Here is a 25060-nt window from a genome sequence, read left to right as displayed (position 1 = left end):
TCCGTGTGCCCGCCGGGGCCCATGTGCCCTCCTTCAGGTTTCATGTGTTAGTGTGTATATGCAGGAACGCGTGTCCAGCAGGCCCATGTGCGTGTGCCCCCTCCCGCTGTCAGCGGCGCTGATGACATTGGCAGAGGAAAGTGATGACAAATGCCCGTTATCAGCGAACGAGGCCGATGACAAATGGGCGGGCGCCCGAGCAGCCCCATTACGCTGTAATAACAGAAGATGGATGGCCTGGCGCCCCCCACCCCACCCCCACCCACCCGCGCCGGTAACGGGAGCCGATCCGGCTCCGCCCGCCGGGGAGGGAGCCGCGCTGCGGCCGCCCCGCTGCCAATCCCGGCCGGCGGAGACGCCCGAGCCCCAAGCCGGGAGACCACGCGGCCGCCCGCGGCGGAGGAACAAAGCGGCGCGCTCAGCGGGCGCAGGGGGCGCACGGGGCGTCCCGCCTGCCAGGACACGCAGCTGTGCACACACATGGCCGGCACACGCGCCAGCCGCCTGTGTCCTTGCACGGTGCACCTGCGGCTCTTGTCCAGGCACAACCCCAACCACGCAAGGCCAGGCACACACGCGTCCTTTACTGCCTTGCATAGGCTTACGTCTGCCACATGGATCTGGGTATACAGTTACCAGCATAAATTCGCTCACAGAGCCACATGTACCACCTCGGATTCATGCACATTCCTGCAGAGACCGTTTACAAGCTGGGAGAGGTGGTACACACCTGTATTACCAGCAGTAGAGAAGCTGAGGCAGGAGAATGGAGAGTTTGATACAGCCTGGGCTTTAGCCCGACCCAGTCTAAACAAACAAGCCAGGAAAGGGTGTGGGGAATGTAATTTCGTTGGTCCAGTGAGTGTTAGCCTAGCATTCATGAAGCTCTGGGTTTGAGCTCCAGAGCTGCATAAACCAAGGGTACTGGCACATACCCGTAATCCTAGCCTTTGGGGAGAAAAGGAGGGAGGTCAGAAGTTCAAGGTCACCCTCGGTTATGTACTAAATTCAAGGCCAGCCAGAAATACGTGAGACCCTATCTAAAAAGAAGGGAGGGAGGTAGAGAGGAAGAAAAAAAGGAAGCACTTATATTGTTGTACATGTGTGCCCCTAGTGTGACTGCACGTGTACCGGAATCTGAATGCGTACAGCAGAGATGCGTGTGTATGTACGCAGGCCTGGCACACAGGAGTCATAATGTCCAAACCTGAACACACAGGCAGAAGATGTCCACAGCTGCATCAACAAATATTAACTGAGCCCCTGCCGTGCAGGTATCAGCTGGTACTGGGGGAGCTCTGATGATGAATAGGACACCATCCCTGTCGTCCAAAATGCTAGGTTTGCTGGAGGGGCCAGACAAACGGCTCTGAGTGAAGGTGGAAGTGATTTGTGCTTTGACCCAGTGCATCGTTTATTATGTGGAAAATCAAGGGCCTTCCTGGAGGAGACGGCCAAAGGAAGAGTGAATTTTCCAGAGGAACTGAATTCTGAGCACAATATACAGAAACAGGAAAATGGTGGGCTCGGCCGGAGCTCGGAGTCCAGGTGAGTGGTATTAGCAGTGACTCGGGGAAGGCTTTACCAGTCTCTATAGCAAAAGGCAGGCAGCTGGGGGGCCAGGGAGGTAGGGACAGTGCAAGTGACAGGCCCAGGGGGACAGAGAGCACACCATCAAGTCACTGGATGGGAAAGTGAGCTTGCTGGTGGTGGCTGGCCAGGGCTGACTTCACTGATGTGTGACCTGTGTGGTCCCACAGGGCTGTGCATGCCCAAGAACTCTGCGCTTGGCTTACTAGTTCAGCCGTCTGTCTCCATTTCGAAACTCCTCACACTTCTAAACAAGGAATCCCATGCTTCTACCGACCCTGAAAAGTATGTATGCAGCCAGACCCAGAGATGGAACCCCCGGGTTTTCAGGCTGAGGTTTGGTGCCTGTGGCTCAGAACAGGGTATGCAAAAAGCTAGAGGTGGATTAAGGGATGGGGGGAACTTTAGGGTCTCTATCCCAAATGGCTGCTTGTGTGTCTCTGCCGTCTCTACAAGGAGTCTGTTCCCTTTGCACGCCTGTCTTACACACTCTCCAGTGTGGCTCCTGCACCCCAGCACACGGCATCCACATGGTCCTGGTCCACTGACTCCGGGAATGCACAGATACATGTCCACACACGAGTCCACGTGTGTCAGAGACTGTCCCATACCCTCAGGCACGGGGCCACTCCCACAGCCCTGTACTTCCAAGGCAGTTCTGTCACTTGGGCTTAATCTAGAAGCAGAGTGCTCTTGCCTCTGTGGCCTTCGCTGGGTGGCTTCTTTGGAGCTGACAATGGTTAAGGGGGAGCCACCAGAGGAAGGACCAGGACCCTGGGGTGGAGGAGTGGCGAGAGAATAATTAATTCAAAGCATTAGATCAGGCTGCGGGACTCAGCCTCCCTCTGCCGACTGCTCAGCAAGGGCGCTCTGAGCTTCAGCCTTCCCACCCACAGAATGGGACAGAAGGCGAAAAGCCCGCGCCGGTTCCCAGGTGCTGACCTGGACTGTTGTTCAAGAGGCAGGAACTCGAGCCAGGCATCCTAGGCTGCTTACCTCTCCCCGGGGCTCTAAAATAGGGAATCAGGGCATCTCGAACAGGGACCCGGAAGTTGGCAGACCCAAGAGGCGGAGGCACTGGTCCATTCTCAGAAGTCCCCAGATGACACAGGCAGGAGTAAGGAGCCCCCCACCCAAATTCGCATGCCAAAGGGACCCCTGGGTAAATGAAGTGTCTGGAAAACAGAAGCAGACCACTGTCCTCCTGGTCGCTGGTGAGGAGAGGAAGAAGCCAGGGCCGCAGCCTGGATCACCTCTAGATAGCCACTAGCCTTCCTCCGTGCTGCTCTCCCAGGCTTCCTCCCTTGTGCCTGGGAGCAATTCCAAACGCCCACTTGACTTTCCCAGAAAGTGACTTCCTCTTGCCGGTGGCATGGGACTCCCAACGGTGGCCCACACCTTCGGATGACCCACTTGGGGTCTCCGCAGTATCTTCAGGCCCTACTCCTGGCCCCATTTCAGCCGGCTTAACCACCAGCCCTGTCAAGGGGCTCTGGGGAGCCTCCCACCCAAGCAAGGAGACTTCAGTAATGTGCGCCAACCCGGGGATTGGCAGGATTGGGGCGGGAGGGGGGATGGGCGGAAAGGGGTGGACCTCGGCCCTCTCTCACTTCACTTTTTCTGTAGCGTTATTGACCCGTCATTAGTTATCCGTCCAAGGTCGTCAGGCCTGGCCCAGCCATAAATCACCGCCGCTGGTGAGGACCAGAGGAGTGAAGACAGTCCGGAGCGCGGCCCAGAAGGGTCGCAGCAGAGGTCCGCCAGGCTCATGGGCACCCGCCCCAGCCCTTGCAGCCCTTGTGACTGTCCTTCTCAGCTCTTCCCCTGGCTTCCCCGCGTGCCTGTCCCTCGGCCACCCTCTCCAGCATCCATCCATCTCTTTTACCGCCGAGCTGCGACTAAACAGGCTGGCCAAGAAAAGGGTGACCAGGGCAGGTGATAGTCCTCGGTCATCTCACTCACAGCTTTTACAGGTTATAATTCTCATCAACGAAACAGAATTCCTGAAGGGAAACTGAGGCACAGAATCCTGGCCAGAGGTGAGTCTGGGAAGGAGTCTCACTCCATTCTCACCCCGGTCACCATCAGCATCAGATCTTCAGTGCCTCCCTACTCCGGGCGGGTGCTGCAAGGGTCTCTCCGCCCTGAGAGGACGTGGGTCCGCGTCCTCGTCGGGTGCCTCCTCTCGAGGAGCGGGGACCCTTTCCCCAGTGCCCAGGTCCTAGGAGCCGGGCCGTCCCGCCTCTCTCGAACTCGCCCGCCTTAGCCGCCGACCTCTTCGCCGGTCCTCGCGCGCCCTCTGCCGGCGCCTCTTGGGAAGCGCGCCCGCCGTCCCCGCTCTGAATACACCCGCTGGTAAGACAGCCAGGCGCCTAGACATGGAGCTCTGCATGACCCTGCTTTTGGAACACCCCTCGCACCCAGGTCCCGGAAAACTCATTTGTTTCTTCAAGAGTGGAGGGATTGAGGACAAGAAAGCTGAACTTGAAGCAGGCCAGGCTCGGAGGATATGGGTCATCTGTCACCTGGCAGGCACCTCCCTGGAGACCTTGGCAGGCAGGTAGATCTTTTGGGTCCGGAGGGCCAGGGGGCTCCTGAGACGGCAGGACCTTGATTTTCTTTCTGAAGTCAACCCCCGAGAGTTTCCATGAGGCAGCTTGAGAAGGGGGAACAGGCCCGGGCTGATTCCTTCCCAGTTGGGTGTTTGACAGGCGGGGAGGATGGGGACCTGAGCATATTCAGATTTCCTGATCAAACTGAACTAAAAGTACTCCCCACAGTGCCGAATCAAGGTCAAAAGGATGTGACAGCATCCCTCAGAGACCACGAGGAGCTGGGGAACGGAGTGTCTGAGGCCAGAACTCCGTGGGCCCCGTCATGGAGTTCGGGCAGACAGAGCAGGCATGTTGAGACTGAGGGAGGAACTACCTGCAGAGGTGAGCCCTGCTCTGGCAGGGCTCAGGACTTCTTGCTGCCTTCACCCTAACTCCTTCACGATGGTGCAGAGAACTGGGCATCCCCACTCAGAAGGAAACTAATGATCCAGAGCCCAGGTTTGAGCCAGGCTTGTGGGGCATCCTTTACCCCGCACTCAGGAGGCCAGGTCTGGAGAATTCACACACTGCCGGGGTGAAACACTGTCTCAAAACCAAACTGAATTCTGGTTTCAGGATTGTCAGCATCAGCAATTCCCTCTGCAGACTCTGAGGGAAGCTGGAAAGGGGCTGGTGCAGAGAGTCCTGCTGAGAGAGCTGAGTGACATCCGTGTCTGATGCTCAGGTGTCATGACTTAGAACAAAAGAAGAACCTCCCTGGGACTAGGGCTCTTTTTTTTTTCCTTGAAAGATTTATTTTCTAAATTCTCTCTGTCTCTCTTTGTCTCTGTCTCTGTCTCTCTGTCTCTCTCTCTCTCTCTCTCTCTCTGTGTGTGTGTGTGTGTGTGTGTGTGTGTGTGTGTGTGTGTGTGTATGCACACTTGAGTGCAGGTGCCTGGGGAGGCCAGGGGCATCAATCGGATTCCCTGGAACCAGAGTTCCAGGCAGTTGTGAGCTGCCCAGTGTGGGTGCTGGGAATTGAACTCAAGCCCAGGGACCTGAAAGAGCAGTACAAGCTCTTGACCCTTGAACCATCTTTCCAGCCTGGGACTGAGGTTTTTCATCTATAAAATGGAGATGTAAGTGTATCTCCTGCATATTTACATGTAGGGCTGAGCTAAGAAGGGCTTGGCGAAACTGCTCAAATAAACCAGATATGTGGTGCAGGCCTCTCCCCAAGTCTCCTCCCACGGTTTGCACAGTATTATCTGGTCTTTCCCGCCTTCTAACAAGTCCTGTGGGACTCAGGAATCTCTTTTCCCAGTATCCATCCAGGTTCTGTGAATACATGTTTGAAATGCCATCTCAGAAAGGAAAGATGCACTGTGTTGGGAAGGGGGCCACACAGACTGCTCTGCTGCTGGTGCCCATGTGCTGGAAGTTTCTGCAGGAGCTGACTGCACAGTTGTATCTCTTGGCTAATACTCACAACTCACAATGAATCATAACCCAGGTTCCGGGCTTCACCCATGCACAGATCACAAGCTGAAATGCTTGTAAGGATTTGGTCCCATGAAAAGCAACAGAGGAGACTGAGGAGTCTGGAAACTAGGAGCAATTGTTGCCATGGGAAATCTGGGGAGAGGGGAGTGGTGTTAACAGAGTCCCCAGACCTCCCCCAGCTCCAACTGTGGCTCACAGCAGCAGCGTCCTAAGACCCCTTCCCCTAGACGTTTCATATCTCCTCTCTACCACTGCAGTACCCTTTCACCCGCTTGGCCCTTCAAACAGCAGTCATGGATGCGGGACAGAAACCCGGGTCAGGTCAGCTGAGCTCACTGCCCAGGGTCCCGCAGGCTGAATGAAGGCACTGGATAGCCTGGGATCCCTGTAGGGCTCTAAAGAAAATGTCCTTGCATGCTCATTTTTGTGGCTGGCAGGATTCAGTTCCTGGTGGTTGCAGGGCTCGAGTCCTGTTTGCTGTCGAGCTCCTCGGAGGTCCTGCTCATGCTTCGGAACTCTCCCACCATCCTGCTACCAGTCAGAGAGAGCTCTGCTTTGAAAGGGATTGTGTGGTTAAATAATGTCCCCTTTGTCACCTAATAAAACATACCCACAGAGCTCACACCCTATAGCAGAATGTTCTACCCACTCTCAGCCTCTCAGGAGGGTGGATACTCCCTTCATCCCTAGTTCTGGCCCTCCTGAACTATGTGGGGCACTGGACCAATCACTGTTCGTGTGTGATCTTCAAGTTCCTCCCTTGTAAATGAGGCCAGAGGCAGGATGAAATGGAAAGGCCTCATTGTCACAGAACTGAGGCTGAGCAGATGAGGGAATTGTGATCCTTGAGACTGGAGCGCGACCACAGAGGGAGATGCAGGATTGTGTGCCCTGCCAGCGACACTCCACCCAACCTCCACACAGCAGCCCTAACTGAAGCAGGAGCTATGACAGTCAGAGGAGCAGCATAGGTGCCATACATTGGGTCCAACCACCCTGCTAGATGTGCTGAGAAAGTGGTCTGAAATCAGCGGTGCCCACAGGAACTCTCAGACCAGCATGGGACGGTCTTGGCAAGGTGACTGGTACCTAGCTGAGGGAACGGAGTGTGACAGTGATCAGGGGGTGACCATTTCTTTGTTTCAGCCTCATTCCTCAATTCTATCCAGCTTCCAATCTGTGCCCCATCTCCCCCACCCCCCACCCCGACTTCCGTGTCTGGCTCAGCCTTGAGGGCTCCAGCAGCCTCTTTGGATTCTTCTTGTTCTAATCCAGCCCTAGCTGGGCACTGGCAGCTAATGTCAGCTTCCTGAGGCCTCTGAGTTCCTATCAATCTTGGGAGCCCCTCCTCCCAAGGAAACACAACCCCATCTTTCTCCCAGGCCCCCTCCTGTTCTCCCCAAGGGCCAATTTTAGTTCAGCACACAAACTCCACTTTGGGGGTCATCTCCCACCAAGGCAGAGGGGCTGGAAGGAGACCCTCCCAACTCTATCCAAGCGCGGGAGCTGGGTAAGAGGTGGGGAAATGAATATTAATTTATCATGATTAGGCAAATCCGGCAGGGAGAGCCGATTCAGGCGGAGGAGGCTAAAAAGATGAATTTCAGCAATAAAATTAAATAAGGACGGACGGGCAGCCCCTCCTTCCTCCCGCTTTGCTGATCTCTCTCTTTCTTACAATTTATGAGGCCAATTATGAAGATGGGGTTGGAAGTTCCTGGAACTTCACTAAATGCAAACGGCGGTCCCTGCTGTTCCCATCAAATTAATTAACCGCGCGCTATTGATGGCCGCTCAAGGCTGACGCAAGCGGTCCGCCCTGCGGCCTCCTCCATGGACACAAGGACCCAGAGCTCCAAATCCAGCCAGAACTCTACTACCCTTTTAGTCCCTGGCCAGCAGCACCGGGGACCCCTTCCAGCCCATGCATCTGTCTGAGCCCTTGGTTGCATGGGGGCCAGTAGTAGGCTAGCTAGAGACACCAGGTACTCAAACACCAAGTGTAAACACGCAGCCCGCAAACCCAGGGCCCAGACAGTGTGGCAGGCGCACAAGCGACCACAAGGTTGGTCAAACACCAGTGTCTACCCAGGGAACAGGCACCTACGGGCACTGTCTGAGGCTACAGGCTTGTTCAGTCAGGGCCAGGCCTGAATCTAGCAGGTTCTACAGAGGCTCACTGTAGCCACTCACGTGGCAGTGGTGACTGTCTAGCCTTGATTCAGTCCATCTTCTGGTGGCTTTCTCAGAGCCCTCCCAGCAGTCCATCAACCCTGGGGGCTCTCTTGTCTTGGACCACAGCCTTCTTCAGGGATGCTCTCCCAAGTAGGCAGCCACCTCTTCCACAGGAGAGCAGGGCTGAGATTCCAGAGCCGAAGACCAGCTTTTCTTGGGGCCTCAGCTTGAGAGACCCCAGTTCCAGAGCTGGGAAGCAGGGCCGCCCAATGACTCAGGGATTCTGGGAAACTGGTTGGCTGGTTCAGACTGATGGGCAGAGTGGACACAGGCCCACACTGGAGCCCACTGTAGGCCTAGGTAGCTACATTCTCTCTGCAGACTGGAACCACTGCTGCGGCTTCCTTACCAGCTCCCTCTCTCAGAGAACAGGAACGTGTCCCTCCCCACTGGGAAAGTGAAGATGGGAAGGGAGGCCACCTGATCAAGTTGTACCCCTTGGTCCTGGCCAGAGGAGTCCCGTTCCTACCACAGGGGCAGGAATCCTACGGCCCAGGAGAGGCAGGGCACACCACAGCCTGCCCACCATGCTGTGCCCACTCCAGAGGCGGGCTGGTGATGCTTGGCCTATGCCTGCACTGGCTCTGTTTCGGCAGCCAGAACTCCAGACACAAGTTTGGTTCACGGTAAGGTTATGGCCATGACACGTCACCCCAGGCCCCACGTAAACACAAGGTTACCGTCTGGCAGGGCTGGGTCATAGGCACCCTAAGAGGACTTGTGTTGTGGGCACAAATTATCACAGGGCAGCTGAAATGCAGAGAGGCCCATAGTAGCCAAAAAGAGGGCTGAGGCCTAAAGCTTGCAACCAACTTGACCCTCCCATCCCCACAGGGGCAAGTCACAGGTCTCCTGACATGGGGCAGGGCCCGCTCACCCACACATGACAGTGAGAGACCAAGACACACACAGAACTGCTCCGCTGCTGCAGGGAAAAGGGGTAGACTTGGAGGCCTAAAAGATCAGGAAGTTAAACTGGACATGGTGGTGGTTCATGCCTTTAACTCTAGTACTTAGGAGGCAGAGGCAGGCGGATCTCTGAGTTCAAGGCCAGCCTCATCTAGACACAGAGCGAATTCCAGGACATCTAGGGCTACACAGAGAAACCTTGTCTCAAAACAAAACAGACAAAAAAAAACAATCCACAAAGTCATCACTTGGTGATTCAAAACCCAAGACAGGCTTCCCTAGGATGAGAACCAGCAGGGCTACATCCCTTCTGGAGGCTCTGGAGTGAAATCTAGATGGTTCTTTAAGCTGTGGCGATTTTAGACTCTCCACATGGAAGCCAGAAGCGCTGTTCCTGTCTGACCTTTCTCCCACTGGCACCCCGCTCCCTACTTCTGAGGCCCCCGGGCCACACAGGGCCTGCCCACCAGAACCACTTCACGGCAGATGTTTGGCCTCAATTACATTTGCTTGTTGCTGTCATGGTGGTGCTGGGGATGAACCCGGGTCTGGCATGTGCCAGGCAAGTTCTCTACCACTGAGCTGCTCCCTGAGGCCACATCTTCAGTCTCCAGCCGAAGGTGTCATAGCCACAGGACATGGACATACTTGCTGGCCACTGTGCCCTTGCCTCACACAAGGTCTGACCAGGGACAACCCTCAGGGGGGTTGAGCTGAAGCTCAAAGCAGGTTTGTAAAGTTCCTTTCCTCTTCCTTGAGATCGAGAGGTTTGTGGGGTGCTCAGTGACCAGACAGGACCCCAGTTTCCACCAGGACTCTAAAATTCAGAAAATTACGGAAGGATAAGGGCAGAGATACCAGAAGGTGGATTTGGGCTTTCAGTGGCTACAGAACGCTAACATCACACTCCTTGTTGAGCAGGACTCAAGGGCCACCCCTTCTCCCACTCTAGGCCGCCTATCTCAGAACACTGAGCTCAGCCTCTGTGGCCTCATGTCACACTGCAGTCAGGACACCAGTGTCATGGACCCCTGAAAGGTATGGGCATTTTCTCTCCAGCACAGGACTGTCTGCTGCCCTGATCAGATGAGACAAGAGCATGCATGTTTGAAGCACCGTGGATTCTGAGTCTCCCGGGGCAAGGGAGTTAAGGCAGGTGAGGGGATGAGGGTGAGGAACAGAGTGAACTCCTGAACTCCCGAGTAATCAGCTCTATTCCTCCAGTGTTTCTGGAAACTTCCTTTGTAGGTCATGCAGTCCATGCTCCTACCCCTAAGAGTCACTCTATGCAAATAGGAAGTCTGTGTAAAGACTGGCACCTCACCCAGTGGCGGTGGCTCAAGCCTTTGATCCCAGCCCTCAGGAGGCAGAGCCAAGCGGATCTCTGCGAGTTCGAGGCCAGCCTGGGCTACAGAGTGAGTTCCAGGACAGGCTCCAAAACTACACAGAGAAACCCTGTCTCAAAAAACAACAAACAAACAAACAGACTGGCACCTCACAGGGACTCCGGGTCCTTGGATGTGGCTACTTCTCAGTTTGGTGTGCAGTGAGCTCCACCCCTTCCCCAGCAGGACTCATGTAAGCCAGGTCCCCCAACTTTGGTGTCTGAGGTCTAGGCTTGAGCTGGAGGTCTGATCTCAAGATGCTAAGGGTCCAGAATTGTTTTGTTCTCTTTGAGCTGCCTTGAACTTCCTACATAGCCCAGGCTAGCCTAGAACTTAGGATTTTCCTGCCTCAGTCTTCTGAGTATCTGGAATTATAATTATAGATATGCGTCTCTGTCCAGATAGAGGCCAGGACTGAGACCAAGGAGGCAAAAGCCAACTCTGGGATTCTGCAACACACATACGCACCATGCACACACACGCGCACACCATGCACATACATACACATGCACACACACACACATACACACCACACATCGCACATACACACACACACACATCGCACACACACACACCACATATTGCATATACACAAACACCATGCACACACCACACACATACACACACACACACACACACACACACACACACCTTTCACACTTGATAGACTAAAGTTGGAGCTTCTGGACTTAAGCTTGCCTCATGCTCCACCTCAAAATCTCCCAATGGAAGATTTTGACTTTTTAAACCTCCTTCCAGATGCCCTCCCTTCCCCGTTCTCCACAATGCTAGAGAGAGAGAGAGAGAGAGAGAGAGAGAGAGAGAGAGAGAGAGAGAGAGAGAGAGAATCAGACCCCTGCCGCACACCTGCCGACTCACTCCCACCTGCTCCATCAGCACGCTCCTCCCAGCACCTCCCCTAAAGCCGGCTGCCATCTCCTTACCGGCTGCCATCTCCTTACCGGTAGTCCTGCCCCTCTCCTCTTCCACGGAAGTCCAGACCTCCCCACTCCTATCCATGGTGGACAGATCGTGGTCCTTACTGTCTCTCTAAGCACTGTCACCTCCAGTCCCCCAGTAGTCCCATTAGGGCCACAGGAGCTGCTGAAGGGTGGACAGAGAAGGCCCCTTGTGTCTGGCTCTGGTGCTCTCACCATCCACCCTAGACCCCGTTTGGGGTTCAGGATCTGACTCGCCAGGCCTGACCAGCAGGCAGTTAGTGTGGCTTTCTGATGTCTTTGTTCTGCTGGGGTGAGGGACCACAGGTGGAGGCTATAGCTCACAGACACCAGGCAGCTGAATGTCAAAAGCACTTTACTAGGCCCCAGGGCCTTCAGAAGCAGTCCTCACAGCCTGGGCAGGCCACCCCCAGCAGCTCCAGCTGCACAGGAAGTGAGTGGGTGAGGGAATCCGCACGGCTTTCTCCTACTGTGAAGGGTCTAGGAAGATGCGGAACCCACAGGGTTCTTCCCCGCCCCCAGTCTCTCTCTCCCCGATTCCCAGCATCCAGCTCTGTCTTGGGATGGAAGAGGAAGCCTACGCCTTCAGCACAGGAAACTGGCTTGAAACCAGCCACCTGTTTGCTTGAACATTACCAGGAGCAGTGGTGAGGTGGAGGGTCAGCAGGAGACATCATCCTGTCCAGGAGAGGGCCTGCAGGCTCGCACGTCAGCCTGGTTCTTTCCTGCAGGCCCAAACCTCCCGGCTTGGCTCACTAAGGGCAGCGGGTGACTGAAGGAGCATGGCTAAGCTAGGCAAAGCTAGAGCAGTCGTGGATGGCCAGATGAGGCACTCGCACAGCACGGCTGCCCTCACCCAAGCCCTAGGTCACCAGTCCCGCTCAGCCGGCTCTCGGTAGGGCAGGCCTAAGAGCCGGAAGACGTCCTTCTCTGTGGGGGTGGGCAGCACTCGCCCAGGCCCCACCTTGACACCTTGGCTGTTCCGGACCACAGCTGCGCTGAGGGCATGCTCTGACAGGCTCATGCCCTTGGTCTTGGCCAGAGCTCGCATGGACCGGTTGAAGTGAGCAGAGCCAGTGAAGTAGAGCAGGGCACAGGCGAACTCACTGTAGGGCACAACGATAATGTCCAGTCGCCGGTGCCGCTGCCCGGGCCCTGGAAGCCGGCACACACCCAAGTACTTCTGCTGCTGGCCATTTTCCTCCTGGCTCACCAAGTCATCTGTGAGGAACCCTGGCCCAATACAAGGGATGTCTAGTAGAGCAAGAAGCCAGCCCTATCTGCACCCTCCCAAGATACCTGGCCCCAGCATTCTCTATTCCCAGCTCACTCATTTCCACGGTGAGTGACCTTGCCCCTGTAAGCCCAATTTCTCATCTATGGAAGGTGGACAGGTGAGACCTTCTACCTGTAGGGATGTGGGGCACCTGTTCTACAGTGTCTTTGGCCCCAGAAGAGGTGGGATTCTTGCAAAGCCCTTCCCCCACAGCATGTCTCAAACTGCGAACTTAGAGGTGACACCTTGGACATGGATGCCCCTTCCAGCTTGCTCATCCCAAGACAGAGTGAATACCTTGCTGCCGAAGGCTGTCCAGGAGGCGGCTGAAGATGCCCTGGTGGGACCGGCCATCTGGGTGAGTGATAAGCACATCCACGTCCCCGCAGGTCACCTTCCCCCTTCGGTAAGAGCCACAGGCCACACACAGCAGCCCAGGATTGAAGGCCTGGGCTGCCAGCCGGACCTGCGGAAGAGCAGGGAGGAGTGAAAGGCTGGTGGCCTCTCCCATGACAGCATAAGGCTTGCACCACGTCCCAGGCCTATCCCCCATGCTTTATGCTACACTGAGGGGATGCGCCTGGGCCCCCGTAGAGACAAGCCTGTGGAGGCCTGAAGACACTGGCTTTGACTCGGCAGAAAGGCTCTGTATAAGAACAGAGGGACACTCTTTGGGTTCTGGCTCCAAACCGCACCCAGAGGCTAGGCCTGTGAAAATCCACTGATAACAAAAAGCCACGTGCCTGCAGCTCAAGCTGCCTATGAATTTGGAGCTGATGGCAGTGTGTGGGAGTCAGGGTTTAAGGCCTGAGCAGGGGGCTGGCAGAGCCTCCAACCTGGCTGAGAGAAAATGAAGCACAAAATACCACGGCACCTGTGGGAAAGGGAGGGCAGGAGCTGCCCACACCCTTCTAGGAGGGGTGAGACTGGTCTGTCGCTAGAAGGATCTGAAAGGCCTGACTGAGGAGGAATAAGTCCATTAGCCTCGGCCAGACGCTGTGGAGGCCTTTTATATGTAGATGTATCCCACCCCCACTGCAGGACACTGAGGTTTCTGGGGCTCTGGATACTCACAGCAAGGACACCTCAATTCCCCTGACCTGACAAGCAGTTCTGCTAATCCCTTCAATCCCTTCTTGGGCCTCCCAGAAGAATGGGAAGAGGCGGCCTAGATGAGTAATCCATCAGCATCCCTATAGCTGGAGCCCTACTTGTGGGCAGGCTAGTGGGAAGCCTAGTTCCAGTGGGCATTCTCTGTGCCTGGACACCGTAGCTGAGTGACGTGTCATCATTAGCAGCCCAGCTTGGTGATGGGCACACAATAGGGCCTATCTATCCATCCAGCACAGTCCCATAGTTCCACAGCAGACCACAGGCTGATTCAGCTATCATTCACCAAGACCCTAGGCCAAAGGGAAAGAACGCTGCCCCACACCAGCTGAGCAAACAACAGAGACATCCTGTCTCTCTTGACTCAACACTATATATAAAGTTATAAACTTAGTTCCCTGCTCTAAACCAAACCTTTAAGCTGGCCAAACCTTCTTTCTTTCTTTCTTTCTTTCTTTCTTTTTTAATTTTAATTTTTTTATTTTTATGTGCATTGGTGTTTTGCCTACATGTACGTCTGTGTGAAGGTGTCAGATCCCCTGGAACTGGAGTTCCAGACAGTTGTGAGCTGCCATGTGGGTGCTGGGAATTGAACCTGGGTCCTGGAAGAGCAGCCTGTGCTCTTAACCTCTGAGCCATCTCCCTAGCCCCTAAATCTTATTTCTTGACCAACTAAAACTCTTTTCTTTTTCTTTCTTTCTGCGCTGCTGGGGATAGCAGGGTCTTGGGCATACTCAGCCTGAGACACTACCTCTGAACCACACACTTGGACCTTGACAATTACAAGTATTAACAGCAAAGAGAACAGAACTCTGGGAGAAATTCCTAACCAGGCTTACCCTTAACTAAGTCCAGGCCGTGCTCTCTTGAGCCCATCCCCAAACCTATGAGCTTTCATCTGAACCCAACCAATTCTGAGCAGCCTCGGAGGCTTCAGAGAGCTCACACACGTGCAAAGAGGTACAGACACCTGGGCCATTTGTGCGTTTTGAAGGGAGGAGGCCAGGCTTCTCTTCTCTTGTCTTTTTTTTTTTTTTTTTTTTTTTTTTTGGTTTTTCGAGACAGGGTTTCTCTGTGTAGCTTTGCGCCTTTCCTAGAACTCACTTGGTAGTCCAGGCTGGCCTCGAACTCACAGAGATCCGCCTGGCTCTGCCTCCCGAGTGCTGGGATTAAAGGCGTGCGCCACCACCGCCCGGCCTTTTTTTTTTTTTTTTGAGACAGGGTTTCTCTGTGTAGCTCTGGCTGTCCTGGAACTCACTCTGTAGACCAGGCTGGCCTCGAACTCACAGAGATCTGCCTGCCTCGGCCTCCTGAGTGCTGGGATTAAAGGCGTGTGCCACCACTCCTGACCCCATAGTTTTCATCAAGCTCTCAAGGACAATGAAGCGCACCTCTGGCCCGCCCCTAATCTGGTCTGCTCAAACTCCCACATCCCAGTCCTGGAGACTGTGTCTGCTCCACTCTAGGCTACCCAGTGCTTCTGCTCTCTGACCCTGGACCACTCACCCCAGGGCTGGTGTTGCAGGGCCCACCCCCACCCGATGTCCTCTGGGCCTACAGCTCTGGTCCCCACCTGCTCTTTGCAGTCTCTGGTAACCCCTTAACTTCTGCCCGTGGGGCTGCCGAGCTAGGGGTTCAGGGCCTCTGGCTTCAAGCTTCACTCTCCTTAGTGCTCAAGGAGCCATGCTTACTGTCTGCTCAATCTCTGCAGCCTCCTCCCTGGGCATGCGGTCCAGGAAGTCGTCATAGTGCTTCAAACCAATGGCCTGCTGAGCAGTCAGGGAGCTCAGGCTGCGGATGTCTTCTAGGTTCCGGAAACCCTGGAAAAAAACAGCCCGAGAGGAGGCTATGAGCACCCAGGACGGATGCAGTGGATGGACCAGAAGGCACAGGTCATTCTGTCACAGCCACCGCCAGGGAAGACATAAGGCAAGACTGACCAAGCCAGCCTCTCTTCAGTAAGACACGCCATAATCTGGGGATGCTGCTCCCTGATTCCTCGGTCTACAACGGGTCTGGCCTTCACTCTCCCCAGCTCCCAAGATCATTCTTGGCATGACCAGGTTTGGGAGGCACTCTTTTAGACATGGAGACCAAAGCCTGAGCTCCTTAGAAAGTCCCTTGCCAGAGCCAGGTGGGTCTCTATGAGTTCAAGGCCAGCCTGGTCTACATAGCAAGTTCTAGGCTAGCCAGGGCCACATAGCGAGATACTTCCTCAAAAAATAAAAATAAAAAACAGAAAGTTCCTTGATGATTTGTGGGACAGAGTAATGTATTTATTGTTCTTGTCCACACTTGAAGGACACTAAGCCACACAACTGTTCTGGGGACAGGAGAGAGACCCATGTGAATTCTGGTGTCCTTGAAAAGCAGTCCCCTTGTAGTTAGATTCATTCCCATGAGAACACAGGGTGGGAACACACAACGACCCTTCTCCTGCAGGAGAAGAAGAAGGGATGTGGTCAGAGGCTCTGTACTGAAATGGCGGACGGGCAGGGTGTGACCTGATGGTACCACATCTGGGCAGTCTTAGTCCCAGCTCCCCAGATGTTGGAGAAGAGCTCCAAGACAGGCACACTGTCACTGATGTGGTCGAGCTTCCGCAGATGCCCGCTCTCCAGGATCTCCAGGACCTTCTCAGCCATCCGCTTGCCAATTCCTGGGATGCTGCAGGCCTCCTAGGGAAGTAGTACAGAGGAGGAGTGAGAAGCTAGGAAGGGAGAGCCAGCGGAAGGGAATCTGACTCCTTCAGCAGAGGATCTGCCCAAAGGCCAGCCCAGCAATGAGTTCATGGAACTCATTCCTTTGGTTCCCAGAGACCAGCAATAAAAGTAGAGAGAAGGGCCGGGCGGTGGTGGCGCACGCCTTTAATCCCAGCACTCGGGAGGCAGAGCCAGGAGGATCTCTTTGAGTTCGAGGCCAGCCTGGTCTCCAAAGCGAGTTCCAGGAAAGGCGCAAAGCTACACAGAGAAACCCTGTCTCGAAAAACCAAAAAAAAAAAAAAAAAAAAAAAAGTAGAGAGAAGGGCCAGGTGTAGTAGTGCATGCCTTCAATCCCAGAAGTCCTGGAGGAGGAAGTGCATGCAGGCAGAGCTTCCAGTTCCAGACCAGTCAGGGTGCCATACAGAGACTCTATCTCCAAAAGAAAAGAACAAACCAAACAACAACAAAGAGAGGCCAGAAAATGACAGGGTTCATCACCATCACCATCACCACCGACACCACCATCATCACAACACCACCATCATCACAACTATGTACTACACTGTCTGAGGGGTTACTGTAACACACTGAGGATTACTGTAACACACTGTCTGAGGATTACTGTAACACACTGACTGAGGGGTTACTGTAACACACTGTCTGAGGATTACTGTAACACACTGACTGAGGGGTTACTGTAACACACTGACTGAGGATTACTGTAACACACTGACTGAGGATTACTGTAACACACTGACTGGGGATTACTGTAACACACTGGGGATTACTGTAACACACTGACTGAGGATTACTGTAACACACTGACTGAGGATTACTGTAACACTGACTGAGGATTACTGTAACACACTGACTGGGGATTACTGTAACACACTGACTGAGGATTACTGTAACACACTGACTGAGGATTACTGTAACACTGACTGAGGATTACTGTAACACACTGACTGGGGATTACTGTAACACACTGACTGAGGATTACTGTAACACACTGACTGGGGATTACTGTAACACACTGACTGGGGATTACTGTAACACACTGACTGGGGATTACTGTAACACACTGACTGGGGATTACTGTAACACACTAACCGGGGGATTACTGTAACACACTGACTGGGGATTACTGTAACACACTGACTGAGGATTACTGTAACACACTGACTAGGGGTTATTGTATCTCATTCTGTGCTACTGGGACCATCTTTCAACCTTACAAAAACATTGTGAATGGGCTACTGTTGTTAATTTCTTTCAAATGAGTGGGGAATTGACAAAGCGGAATTTGTCTATAGAGTCCACAATGAATGGGCTCCAGAGTCTAATACATGTACCATCGTGACTGACTTTAAACCTCTTTTTTTGTTTTTCCAGACAGGGTTTTATTGTGTGGCCCTGGCTGTCTTGGAGCTCACTCTGTAGACCAGGCTGGTCTCAAACTCACAGAGATCTACCTGCCTCTGCCTCTTGAATACTGGGATTAAAGGCATGCACAACCACCACCTGGCTAAACTTATTATATAAAAACACTTGGAAGTATAGGGAACAGTGTAATAAACCCCAAAGACCCATTTCCCAGTCTAACAATTTTGCTGGTCTGTTTTCAACTACCTCTTTTTTTTTTTTTTTTTTTTTTTTTTAATATTATCAGCATGTCTCTGCGTAAGTCCCACCCATTATAAAATCTTAACCACTAAATTCAATGTCCATTGGCGACTAGTGCCGCCATCTGTAGTCAGAAGTTTTCCTGTGTCCCGCCTGGTCCTGCAGCCACTGGAACCCAAGTAAACACACAGAGGCTTATATTATTTACAAACTGTAGTCTATTGCAGTTCTCTTGCTAGCTAGCTCTTATATCTTAAATTAACCCATTTCTATTAATCTGTGTTTTGCCACATGTTCCATGGCTTACTTGTCTACTAGTATGTTGTTCTTCCTTGGGTGGCAGGCTGGCATCTCTCTCTCTCCTCTCCTTTCTTCTTCCTGTCTATCTGCTTGTATTTCCTGCCTGCCTCTATGCTGCCTTGCCATAGGCCAAATGGCTTTATTTATCAACCAATCAGAGCAACACATATTCACAGCATACAGAAAGACCTCCCACAGCACTTCCCCGTTTCTGTCTAATCAAAAAGGAAGGCTTTAACTTTAACATAGTAAAATTATATATAACAGTTATTAAGCAAAAATTACAGTTATAATATCTAGTTTATTTGTATTTGGCAAAATAAAAGAAAATATTCTATCTATCCTATATTTGTGAGTCTAAAGTTTCATATCTAATTTATCTTTTATCATAACCAAGAAAAATTATAATTATAACCATCTAGTCTTCAACTACATCAAAGACCCCAGAAGGATATAATATTACCTAAATAAACAGGAAGTGCATTATAAGCAACTTCCAAAAATCTAGAATGACAGAGACAGTTGACTGCCTGGACAGTCATCCAAAGTTTTCTACTTCATGTCTCATGTGGGCCGAGATTAGAGACGCCAAGGTACAGAGACACAGTGGCCTGCAGGCTTGAGCTACAGTATGGCGGGTTTGCAGTGTGTAGACTTGAGCTACAGCATGGCAATTCCCACCACGGTACACAGTGGCATCTCTAAGCCATGCAACACACTGCGTGGTGGATTTAGCTTTTGATAGTATAGAAAAAGAAGAAGAGGAGGAAGAGGAGGAGGGGGAGGAGGAGGAGGTTGTTTCTGGGCTACATGCTGCTGGATGGAGGCATGGACCCACTGCCTCCCAGAGTCAGCAGAGAGCATGGCTCCCAGAGTTGGCAGTGAATTACCTCTGCCATGTTGGGAAGCTGAGGGGGTGGAGTCAGCAGCCAAGGCTTTCATCCTAGTCATGCTGCAATAAAGCAATAGATTCACAAAAAGACAGATTCAGATGGAATAAACCTGTAAATGGTTCACAGTGTGTGTAAAAATGTATGTAGGCTTGGAAGAGAGAGGAAAAGAAGTATATGCAGTTATACAAAGAAATAGTTTTAAAAAATAAAGAGACAGTAAAAGTAATATAAAAAATAAGCCATGTAAAGATGGAAATCACACACAGAGTCTGGATTATACTGTCTTTGGGATTTTTAACTGCAGAAAGACATTTGATTGTAAAGGCTGCTGAGTTACGCCTATATATATATATATATTTTTTTTTTTTTTTTTTTTTTGGTTTTTCAAGACAGGGTTTCTCTGTGTAGCTTTGCGCCTTTCCTGGGACTCACTTGGTAGCCCAGGCTGGCCTCAAACTCACAGAGATCCGCCTGGCTCTGCCTCCTGAGTGCTGGGATTAAAGGCCAATATATATATTTTAAAGGTATCTTGACTTCAAAGTTTGTGTCTAAGGATATGCTGCTTTGGAAAGAGGTTCTGCTTTTGTTTCCATAGAAGATGAGAACCTGTGGATTTCTTCCAGGCTAATATGGTTTGATCAGCCAAGACCCCCAAAAGGTCTCCAATAACACCATGGCCCAGATGATCCAACATCCAGAATGGCTTCAAGGCAACTGGCTCAGACAATGTAGCCTCACAGACTATTCCAGTCAGGACTTGACCATAATTCTTAATTTTCTCAGGATCCCCATAAGATTGCCATCACCCCCATCCAGCAGGAAGTAATATGAGAAGTTATACCCAAATTCCCAAAATATTGTTTATAAATGTTTATTTTTATTTAAAGGAGGTTGATTATAAATGCAATCTCTTTCTAAAGAAGAAAGGGGTAGAATAGATACAATAAGATGAAAGGGTAGATTATTGAATCTACTTTTAAAGAGCAACAACTTGTTTGAAATGTTTTACATTGCTATAGATTTTAGTTTACTGATACAAATTTAAAGTTAATTTTGTTATACTGTATGTATATTTCTACTCTTGTTTAAGATATTATGTTTGTACAGCTCATTTGAAATTGTAATGTATAATTAAGAAATACAGATTAATAGTCATCTAGGATAATCAAACTTATAGTCATGTTAGTTAAGTTTTTTTAGGTATACAAAGACATATTTCTATTAGGTAGGTAATCTTCAAACAGCCATCAACCACTAATTAATAAGAAGAGGCCTCTTCCCCAACCTCCAAGTACCTGGTAGGAGTTCACAGGCTTGTGGAAGCTCTTGAGGGCATTGATGGCCTTGGCATAACCCAGGGCCCTCCACTTGTCTCCCTGGACACTGTAGGCTTTAGCCAGCACTTCTAGCTTCTCTGTGATATGCAGGTTGTAATTAGTTGCCTTCTGGCTCGAGGGCTGTGCACAGACCCACTTCTCCAGGGCTTCTGGGGCTGGGTCAGGTCCACCATTTTCCTCAGGGGAAGTGGGATAGTGCCCACTGATCAAGGCTTCCAGATCTGCTGAGCTAACCTGGGGTCCTTCCTCATCACTGGTTTCATCATCTGAACTGAGCTGGAAACAGAAGAAACAATAAATCTGTGTCCTCCTCAAAATCAAGGATTGTGTTTGGTGGGTAGGTATCTCCTACTCTGACTCAAGGATGAGGCTGCGCTGGGCTTATGCCTTCTTCAGTGTGAGGCCATGCTCCACAGGGCTTCCTCCAGAGCCCTGGGATTCCCAGCAGTGTATGGTAGACATGGCTTGGTAAATGCAGAATTGATGAATGTTGGGAAGAGAGGAACAGCTGCTTAATCAAAAGACCTAGAATTCTCTGTATAAGCACCAGGCCCTCCCATTTCTGTGGTCAGGGCCCTGAGCTGGGAGCTTCTCACCTGAGCTGGGGTTCTTGATGCTTTTTCTGCCTTTGGAGGAGGAGATGCAGTTCTGGTGTGAGGAGGGGAAAGAGAGAGGGTCGTCCTGGATACGGCCTCCTGGGGGTCAGGAGCAGAAGAGCCGCGGTCTGCCATGCTGGGCTGTGGTTGGTCCAAGGAACTAGAGAGTAGGGAGGTCACAGGCAGTTAGAGTATCAAAAGTCTCACCTGTCTCTATCCCCAATCTTTCTCTCCACTGAAACCTTGCGTTTCCAGGTATGTCCGATTTAAAAAGTAGGAGTTGTTTGTGAATAACTCAAGACGGAAACTCAAGATGCTATCAACAAACACCTGAGAAAGGCTAGGGGCAACCCACCTCTTGGGCATGGAAAGGCTGAATCCAGCCGTGTCCATCAGCCTTCTCTCCTGCAGGCACAAGCTCAGCCAGGTTGACTTCACCAGCTGAACACTGGGGGGTAGCTGGGGTAGTCTGAGGAGTCGGAGAGCGCGCTTACAGTCCATGTTTTCATCCACCACAATGTGAGTCACTCCTGGGGCCTGGGCAGAGCATATCTGGCCGCCATGATGGATAATCTGCTTTTCAAAGAGCTCAGCCCGGGCTCGTCCAATGCCAGTGGGCATAATGTGAGCCTTCAAGGAGCTCAGCCATTCTGTGGAGAGGAGAGCCAAATGCCTATTACTGTAACTTATTATTATTATTATTATTATTATTATTATTATTATATTACCATTACTATTATTGAAGACAGGGTCTCATGTAGCCCAGGCTGGCCTCAAACTCATTACGTAGCAGAGGATAACCTTGAACTCCTGATTCTCTTGCCTCTACCTCCAAGTGCTGGGATTACAGATGTATGTATGTCACTGAGCTGGGAAACTTACAAATATAGTCACAATGAATCGTTTGAAATCGCCTCCCTTCAAAGTAATCATTTTCTTGCCATCCAAAGAGCAAAATGCCTTCAAAGAATTCTACCACAAACACAGCAAACTTTCTCAAGGGCTGTCACTTGAGTGCAGGGGTTAGGATTTTGTGTGTCCTGTTCCTGGTGCAAACGAGAGCAGTGCTTGGCATGTCACAGGTCATCTATAAGTATTTGTGACTGAATAAATGAAGCCTTCTTGCTTTGAACACAGTTCAAAAATCATTTTATCGCCTATTTTTTTTTTTTCAGCAAAGCACACATTTCTTACCATTACAAGTTCCTTCCCTCAGTCTAGAAGACTTGACCAACACTCACAACCCGTTAAAACCTCTGCCATCTATTTAACAACTTCGGTGGCAAAACAGCTTGGAACAAGCCCAGGGACTCAGGGGGATCTGTTCACTCCTGGGGCTGCCTCTAACACAACCAAGAATTCTAAGGGCCACTTCCTGAGGAATCAGGGAACACTTTCTCAAGGAGCTCTCGGGGTGGAGAAGATAACACAGCAAATGACCTATCAAAGACAAAGCACAGCTATAGTGGCGCACACCTTTAGTCCCAGCACTCGGGAGGCAGAGGCAGGCAGATCTCTGAGTTCGAGGCCAGCTCCGTCTACAGAGTGAGTTCCAGGACAGCCAGAGCTACAGAGAGAACCCCTGCCTTGAAAAACAAAGACAAACAGCAGCTGGATGTGGTGCTGCACATCTGTAAGCCCAGCACTAGGGAGGCTGAGACAGGAGGATCAGGACTGATTACCGTCATTCATTCTCGGCTATAAGGCAAAGTCAAGGTTACGATGAGACTCTTAAACAAGAGACTAAAGCGTATATAAGTAGGTATAAGGAGATCCCAGGCCCACACAGGTAAGGCCACTTCTATTATCTGATTCTGGACAACAGAAGGCTGAGGGTTCAAGTGCACGAGTTCTCAGGGTGGGCCAGCTCACCTCCAGCTTCTCCCGCTTCCGTTTTGGGAATCTTCGCAAGTGCTTTTGATGATGGCGCTGCATGAATTTTCTTTCGCTTGGGAAACGCCTTCAAGATGCCCTGGGGGTCCATTGAAGTATGGTTGGATCCTTGCCTTTCTGTTTAAGGGTAGATGTCATGCAGAAACCCAAGATTAAGGGCCTACAGAGACGGGCTTTGGGAGCAAGAGACCCTTTCTCAGACGTCTCGGAAACCCAAGTTAAACATCACTGGTTTAATACGAGCTCCACACACATCAGCCTTTCTGCGTTAAGAGTACTGAGTGAAGTCGGGGAAAGGCTGGGACTATGGAAGTCAGGAGTGGGAGTGGCTTTTGACTCAAGGGAAACAACATTGGAAGGAGTGGGTTGCTCTGCAGGTCCAGTGCACAGTCGGCCTCTGCTTCCACTTCCAAGAGGCTTTTCCAAAATGATAACGAGCTAGGAAACAGGCCTACATTTTTAGTGAAGTCTTCATATCCCCCAAATAGTGGAGTCTGAAGGACACGTGCACCCAAACCTCACGTCATCTTTCTCTAGCCTCAATGTGCATTTGCAGAGGAAAACTTCAGGGCAAGTTGCGGGCACGCGGCGCACCTGCCCCTGTCGCAGCCTCACCGTGGGGGATGGGCGGGGGGCTCAGCCCCGTAGCTGCAGGGAAATGGGGTGCAGCCGCAGCAGGTGCAAGGTGTCCTCACAGCTGGGGGTGGGCAAGACTGGAGCAGCTGTGCCACAAGCACTGCGCGTGCAGCTGGCGCGAACCTGGGACTCCCAGCTGGGGCCAGAAGAGAGCTGGTGCTGGGACCCTAAAAGTCCTGGGAACCTCCCCACCCGACCGGGCCCCAGCGCCGAACACACTAGGCCAGAATCTCCCGCAAACAGAAATAAACTCACCATGGGAGCCAATGAAAACGGACGGGGCGGGAGAAGGGGGGGGGGGGTGAAAAGTAAATGCCCAGAATACCTTCCGGGTCATCCGGAAGTGACCCTCGGCCCAGCAGTTGCCATGGAAGTGGCCCGGCGCGTTGCTGGGCGGAGGGAAGATGGCGGTGACTAGCTGGCTGGAGAGTTTGCGGGCGGCCGAGAAGACGGCGCTGCTGCAGGATGGTAACTCGAGCCCTCTCCTCCTCTCCCCCAGGGCGGGCTCTGCGCGCCGGCTCCTCCATGGAGGGCCTCAGCCTGGGTGGGCAAAGCTGGAATTGTCGCAGCCATCAGCTACGCTAGCTTCCTGCATTTGCAGAGGAGGAAACTGAGGCCCAGGGAGATGGCTGGAGTGGAACTCAAGTCTCTCTGGTCACCCACATCTAGCTTTCCTTACATCATCCCGCCCCGCTCAGAGTTTTGTTGGTAATTTCCAATAATTCATTTTACACTCATCATCGTTCCACAGGGCTGTACCAAGAGGCGAATTTTCTACCCCATTTTTTTAAAAATTGAAATCCAGGAAGGTTTTGACCAGCCTCGGGTTTTGCAGATTCTCAGATACAACTGTATCATGACCTGGGACCCATGCATCTCAGTTTGAAGGTCCTGTTGATGATGGCAACCCAGTGGCATAGAATGGAGGGACACCAGGGTTTTAGATCAACTCTGCCATTGATTTACATATTAATTTGTTAGAACCCCGTTTTCTTCAACTATAAAATGAAGCGGGCGGGCTGCCACTGTTGTTTCAGAGGTCCTTTCCAACTGTGTTTTGTTTAGAGTGGATTTCTAAATGTTCTCTGATCTTTAGGGGAGACAGAACAAGAGCCAAGGTCTAAATGATTAGGAACAGGAGGTTGAGGTAACAGCTTTTCCCCATCCTGCAATTGGTCGATGTAAGTCCCCTCTAGAGGTCTTTCCTGGACCTGCTTGGCAGCCAGGGTGAATTAGATCTGAATTCCCTTTAAAGCTTAACAGCTAGGGTCTTAGATGCACAGGTAGCTGCCAGTCAAAGAAGCATGAAGTTTATGGAAATGAAAATCAGGTTTCATTTGTTCCTACTGCAGCATTTAGGGAGGCCTTGACTGCGTGCCAGATTCTGTGCTAGAGCAGATAGAAAAACAAACAACAACAAAACAAACAAAAAACCCACGGTCTGTGGTCTCCTAGGAGTTCACAGAATGATTAAGAAGAAGACATGGAAGTCAATAGCAGCCTGTGTTAAATAGGTCGGGATCTTAGCAGGACATTGCAGCCCATGGCTGTCACCTCTGCACTGGAGGGCTAAGGCAGG

General features: G+C 51.7%; 2 protein-coding genes across 6 annotated transcripts in view; one reads left to right on the top strand and one right to left on the bottom strand.

Annotated features, from left to right (window-relative positions):
- Nucleotides 1-11453: 11453 nt before the first annotated feature.
- Nucleotides 11454-23860, bottom strand: Poll (DNA polymerase lambda). Of its 5 annotated transcripts, none has more exons than XM_052712338.1 (9): nt 23737-23859; nt 22825-22962; nt 21308-21602; nt 20953-21112; nt 20315-20632; nt 16006-16179; nt 15193-15321; nt 12689-12857; nt 11454-12348 (listed from the first exon to the last, which is right to left on the bottom strand). In XM_052712338.1, exons 1-9 carry the CDS (start codon nt 23816-23818, stop codon nt 11984-11986), a joined length of 1830 nt encoding a protein of 609 aa, XP_052568298.1. In that variant the 5' UTR covers nt 23819-23859; the 3' UTR covers nt 11454-11983. The 5 variants fall into 5 exon arrangements, with proteins under 5 accessions (XP_052568298.1, XP_052568299.1, XP_052568301.1 ...); XM_052712339.1 differs by having other exon boundaries at nt 22825-23018; nt 23737-23772; XM_052712340.1 differs by having other exon boundaries at nt 12019-12221; nt 23737-23860.
- The window catches only part of Dpcd (deleted in primary ciliary dyskinesia homolog (mouse)), a 17880-nt gene continuing 16638 nt past the window's right edge, over nt 23819-25060 (top strand). Inside the window, exon 1 of the mRNA XM_052712343.1 lies at nt 23819-23949. Within this exon, the coding sequence (XP_052568303.1) occupies nt 23886-23949 (64 nt within the window). The 5' untranslated portion in view covers nt 23819-23885. The remainder of the gene's footprint in view (nt 23950-25060) is intronic.

The sequence above is a fragment of the Peromyscus californicus genome, unplaced genomic scaffold (genome assembly GCF_007827085.1).
Source record: "Peromyscus californicus insignis strain IS unplaced genomic scaffold, ASM782708v3 Scaffold_4__1_contigs__length_199733344, whole genome shotgun sequence".
Taxonomy (NCBI): Eukaryota; Metazoa; Chordata; class Mammalia; order Rodentia; family Cricetidae; genus Peromyscus; species Peromyscus californicus.
This window is presented reverse-complemented; position numbering and strand designations above follow the sequence as displayed.

Coding starts and splice junctions, on each gene's coding strand:
- Poll (XM_052712338.1), bottom strand. CDS start 23,818: ATGACCCGGAAGGTATTCTGGGCATTTACTTTTCACCCCCCCCCCCCT. Junction 22,963..23,736: donor CGTTTTCATTGGCTCCCATG/GTGAGTTTATTT, acceptor ACCCTTAAACAG/AAAGGCAAGGATCCAACCAT. Junction 16,180..20,314: donor AGCCTGTGAACTCCTACCAG/GTACTTGGAGGT, acceptor CTACTTCCCTAG/GAGGCCTGCAGCATCCCAGG.